Source organism: Schistocerca americana, chromosome X, assembly GCF_021461395.2.
Source record: "Schistocerca americana isolate TAMUIC-IGC-003095 chromosome X, iqSchAmer2.1, whole genome shotgun sequence".
Classification (NCBI taxonomy): Eukaryota; Metazoa; Arthropoda; class Insecta; order Orthoptera; family Acrididae; genus Schistocerca; species Schistocerca americana.
In genome coordinates, this window is record NC_060130.1 from 713,117,122 (window position 1) to 713,122,569 (window position 5,448).

Genomic DNA, 5,448 nt, shown 5'->3' on the forward strand with positions numbered 1-5,448 from the left:
TTTAAACTCATAATGTGTATTGCCTTACTCCACAAATGAATATTTTATTTTGCAGAACACTTTTCAACATAAAATCTTTACAAATTTTCCTTCAGTTCCCCTGAAAGTATTATTTAGGCCAAACCAGATACTCCTAAAAATATTTGGCTACTTTTGCAAACCCAAGTAACAGAAATTGGTTTACAAACAATAATTAATGTTACTTTGAAGGATTGAAATCAAAAATTTTAGTCTAAAATAAAAATGAACTGTATGCATTACAAAATTTCTATCTCAGAAATTGACGCCCAGAACGCACAAGAAAGAAATCTGCACTCTTAATTAGTAAATTTGCGCTCAAACTCATAGTTTCCCGTTTAATGTTCTACTGTATTTTCAATGTGTCTGCTGATTAGTGTTTGAATTAATTATGACGAGATCGTTAAGTCTGTCTGCATTAAGACGTGATCGTTTTTCGCTAATTAGGTTTCCAGCGCAACTAAAAATTCTCTCACTAGACGCACTAGTGGCTGGTATATTTAATATTTTTCTTGCCACACACGCAAGTCGAGGAAGTCGTTGGGAGTTATTTTTCCACCACTGTAGAATATCTCCCTCGTTCACACAGTGTTCTTGCAAGTATCTGCTGACTTCATCATGTAGGAGAGGAGGCTCTTCTGCCCAGTCCTCAAATTTCGCCATTTTGTACGGCCCTGGATTTGTTTCTTGGTTGCTGTGATTGGGCACTTGTACTGAAACTGTACAGGTTCCAATTAATATTTGCAGAATAATGTGAAGATCGTACTACACATAGTTGAAATTATAATAGGTTTTAGATGATGCTATCATTTATCGTCCTGTAAAGTCACCAGAAGATCAAAACTAACTGCAGGACGATTTAAATAAGGTATATATTTTTGGTGTGAAAATTAGCAGTTGGCAATAAATAATGACAAGAGCGAGGTTATCCCTGTGTGTACTAAACTAAGTCCGTTAAACTTCGTTTACAAGATCAACCAGTCAAATCTAAAGGCTGTAGATTCTACGTAATACCTCTGATTACAATTACGACCTACTTAAATAGGAATGGACACACAGAAAATGCTGTAGGCGTTTTAATGACAAAACACTCTTTTGGAGCATTGCTACGAAGTTGGAGAGCCTTACTATTGACGGAAGAGATCGAAAGAGTCTAAATAAGGGCAACTGGTTTGGTATTATCGTAAAACAGGGGAAAGAGTGTCGCGGAAATTACACAAGAGTTGGGGTGGTAATCATTTCAACAATGGCGTTTTTTGACGTGGCGCGATCTATATATGAAATTTCGATCACCAACTTACACCTCCGAATTCGAAGAGATATTGTTGAGTCCCATATACATTGGAAGAAATGATCATCAGAATAAAATACAAAAAAGCAGCGCTCAGACGGAGAGCTGTAGGTGTTCTATCCCGCGCGAAATTCGAGAAAAGCAGACAAATAAGTTGAAAGTGGTTCGATGAACCCTCAACTAAGCACTTGCGTGTGTCTTGCAGAGTAACCATGTACATGTAGATGAAGAATATATGCATTATCTTAGGAGCTTACCTTCAGCACACATCTGTCGTGCTGCTTGGTAAACTTCAATTTTTTCATCCTCGGTTAACTTTCTTAATGTGCGGTAGTTAGCCACCATAAACGTTGCAATTTTATGCAACATACTAACGCACATTTTCTGTTCTAGGATGGCATCAGCGGCTTGTTTCAAAGGTTTCATGTCCTGAAAATACATTTTCTCAACATACATATTTCACAAGTGGTTCTATAATATTCAGATGGAATAAAATTACAAACCTCTTCATCGTTATCCCGTACGGTACAGTGAGTTTTTAAGGCATAAAACCACGGTAGAACAAAATGTAGGGTTGGATCCTTGTCACTCTCTAGATCAACTGTGGCTTCTTTAAACGGCTTAAGAAATTCTATAAGCTGGCCAGTTATATGGTGGTCATAACGCAGCATCTTATCAGAGGCACCTTCATTATGTAAAACAGCCTTCACTGAATCAATCTGAGAATGGACTGATACAAGCATGTCAAAATAACTATTCCAACGAGTTGAAACCCACTGCTTTAAAGATGAGTTCAGTCTCACACAGAGACCTCTTCTCTTGAAGTACGAAACCGTAGCCCGCACTGTATTAAGAATGGCTAATATATTTGGAACATTTTCTTTCAAAAACTGTTCGCTCAGAACATGTTTCAAGACTGTGTTTATACTATGAGCCATGCATGGAAGACGCTGATATACTTCGAGAGCTTTGACAATGTTACTGCCCTGGTCTGTGACAAACGTAATTTTGGCAATGTCTTCACGAGAAACACCCATAGTTTCTAAGCCATCTTCCAACTTGTTTCGAATATTCGAGCCAGTTTTTGGGCAGTCAGGAAACGCAGAGCACATTAGTACATATTTATTCAAACGCCAGTCTGAATTTATGTAATGCATTGTCACGGACATGTAATGCACCCCTTTGTAATTGTCTGTCCATAGATCAATTGTACTGGCACATATACCAGAACGAATCGCATGCACTATATCTGGGAGCATTTTGCTGCGCACTTTATCAGCTAAGGTTTGAACTTTCCTAGCTACTGTCACTCGGGAAGGCATAACATTTTTAATATCAACTGAGCCATATTTTTTTCCTATGTCGATCAGTGTCTGCCCTAAATTAAGAAATCCTTCTCCCTCTATACTGCTAAATGGTCTCAGGTCCTTAGCACACATTTCGACGCACTTTTCGGCCACTAAATCTTTGTCCTCTTTCAAGATATTTACGGAGTGAGGGAACTGCTTGTCAAATTTGCACACATGTCGTAACATACTCGAGGTTCCCGAATAAGTACTTAAGAGCTTTTTACATAGTTTGCATTGAGACACACCTACCGATTTATTTGAAGCGGCCTCATAGACACACGAAAACGTTTCCCATGCGGCACTTGTGCTCTGTTTCGTTACCAGCATGTATTCGCCAGTTGTCAATTTTTTTTCAATCTCACTAAAGTTCGACCTATTCATTGTGCTGCCTCCACCGTTGCGATAAATGAACTGCAGGCTAACTACCTGGCTACTCTAGTCACGGTAGCTTGACAGCGTAACCTGTTGTCAGGCGCAGCAAGCTGAGCGGGTCCCGTGAAGCTTGGCAGGCTTGCGGGAACCCAGGTAGCCCGGGCTTGCGGGAGCCCGTATCGCCTGCATTGCCCACTATGCCTCAGTACACGCGCACTCTTGTGTTTACATCGCGGCAGGCTGATCTGCACGAATGGTTGCAGAGGTGCTAGGGGCAAGCAGGCTGCAAGGGGAATTTGTACACCTCTGGTAAATACACATGTACATACTACACATGAATGTTTACACCACACACACACACACACACACACACACACACACATAGATTAGTTAAACTATGATAAATGGATCATATTACTACTCTGACTCCAGACACACTCTCTCTCATTCTCTCCCTCTCACTTAATATTGAGTATTGTGGTTGTGGGAGAGTTTGAATCCCATCATCACAAGTGAGCCTTTTATCGTCATGAGGGACAGGCCGAATTTAGACTGCAGCACAGTGTACATCTTGTGCCCTCATGATCGAGTACTGTAAGTTCAATTCTTTTATCTTCGCGGCTCGCGCATGCCCGCCCAGATGCGGGAGATTGCTGCGTTGCCAGTTGCACACGACGCACGCGCCAATAGAAGCAGCGCCATAGTATAGCATAGTTCGCAAGCTTACGTTTAGGGGGTAGCGCGCAGTTCATGAAGTAAAGCCACCACGGCCGCATTAACCCTTTCGCTGCTACAAAGACGTGCTCCCTGCATTCCGCGCTGTGCGCGATTTTGTCACTGCACTGCTCGCCTGTGCAGACACATCGTGTTCTGACTGCTTTGACACTCTTATCAATCGATTCCACAAAAACTATTTGGCCCAAAAATTAGATTTTTACACGTCTTCTTGACTGATACCTTCCCCCCATAAATGACTTAATTTTGTTTCGATGTTCAACGCAGTTATTATGCAGCATTAAATATAGTAAACCATTGCACGAAATGTTGAAGAGTTTGCAGAGGTAAAAGATCATAGAGTATACTTTCCGTATGGTCGATTTTAGTTGCCACAATGTTGAGAATGAAATGTGGACAAGATACCTAAATTTCATATAAAATTTACTGTATAACAATAGCTCATTTAAGTACCACATAGGTGTCGTATGTAATATTGACAAATATTCCGTCTTTCGCGACTGTAACAAAAGTTTTATTTACACTGAGCACGTTTGGCTTTATTTTAAAGCACTTCAATCAATCAAAAGGAAGTAGACAAAATACATTAAACAAAACTGTGGACTTACAAAAACATTAGGACTTGAGTATACCGTCTATCAGTGAAGTGCTCTGAGCTACATCAAATATAATTTTTGTGTGTGGCACACACAAACATCATTTATTTGCTAAAACACTGATCTGCCAACACAAACGTTGAATATTGTGTTACCGCAGCACAAAACTACGAAAGGTGACTTGGCAATGGAGGAGACAAAATACTGTCCACTGAAGATGCTTCAAAAGAGAGAAACGCGTCTGGTCTAAATAAGCCCCTTATTACAGTTGCAGAAGAGGAATATATTTCAGTACCATTGGTAAAACTGCGACTGTGGAACAAAAACAAGAAAGAGAACATGAGTACCATTGTGTATGTGCCATACCTTTCCTTGATTGAAGTGCTTTAAAATAAAGCCAAACGCGTCCGGTGTAAATAATACTTTTATTACAGTCGCGAAAGATGGAATATTTCTCAATATTACATACGACACCTATGTCGTACTTAAATTAAATGAGATATTGTTATACAGTAAATTTTATATGAAATTTAGGTATCTTGTCCACATTTCATTCTCAACATTGTGGCAACTAAAATCGACCATACGGAAAGTATACGCTATGGACTTCTACCTCTGCAAACTCTTCAAAATTTCGTGCAATGGTTTACTACATTTAATGCTGCATAATAACTGCGTTGAATATCGAAACAAAATTAAGTCATTTATGGGGGGAAGGTATCAGTCAAGAAGATGTGTAAAAATCAAATTTTTGGGCCAAATAGTTTTTGTGAAATCGAATGATAAGTGTGTCAAAGCAGAGGGAGCACCATGTGTCTGCACAGGCGAGCAGTGCAGTGATAACAAAATCGCGCACAGCGCGGAATGCGGCGAGCACGTGTCTGCAGCAGCGAAAGGGTTAATGAAGAGACAAAGCACTAAAAATTTCAAAGAATTGCATTCAAACGAATATAATTCGTGAAGTAAGGCACTTCGATATTGTTTTTAAATAGCGAAAATATAAAGCACCGCATAAGCTTTGAACTCATAACCTTTCGCGTAGCAGCCCAACACCTTAACCGTTACGCTAAGGCACCTTTTTTTTTTT

General features: G+C 39.8%; 1 protein-coding gene across 1 annotated transcript; it reads right to left on the reverse strand.

Moving 5' to 3' along the window:
• Nucleotides 1-1,549: 1,549 nt before the first annotated feature.
• On the reverse strand, nucleotides 1,550-2,466 carry LOC124556267. The gene is made up of 2 exons (XM_047130253.1): nucleotides 1,813-2,466; nucleotides 1,550-1,738 (listed from the first exon to the last, which is right to left on the reverse strand). The coding sequence occupies exons 1-2, from the start codon at nucleotides 2,464-2,466 to the stop codon at nucleotides 1,550-1,552; spliced, it is 843 nt and encodes a 280-aa protein (XP_046986209.1).
• Between the last annotated feature and the right edge of the window lie 2,982 nt (nucleotides 2,467-5,448).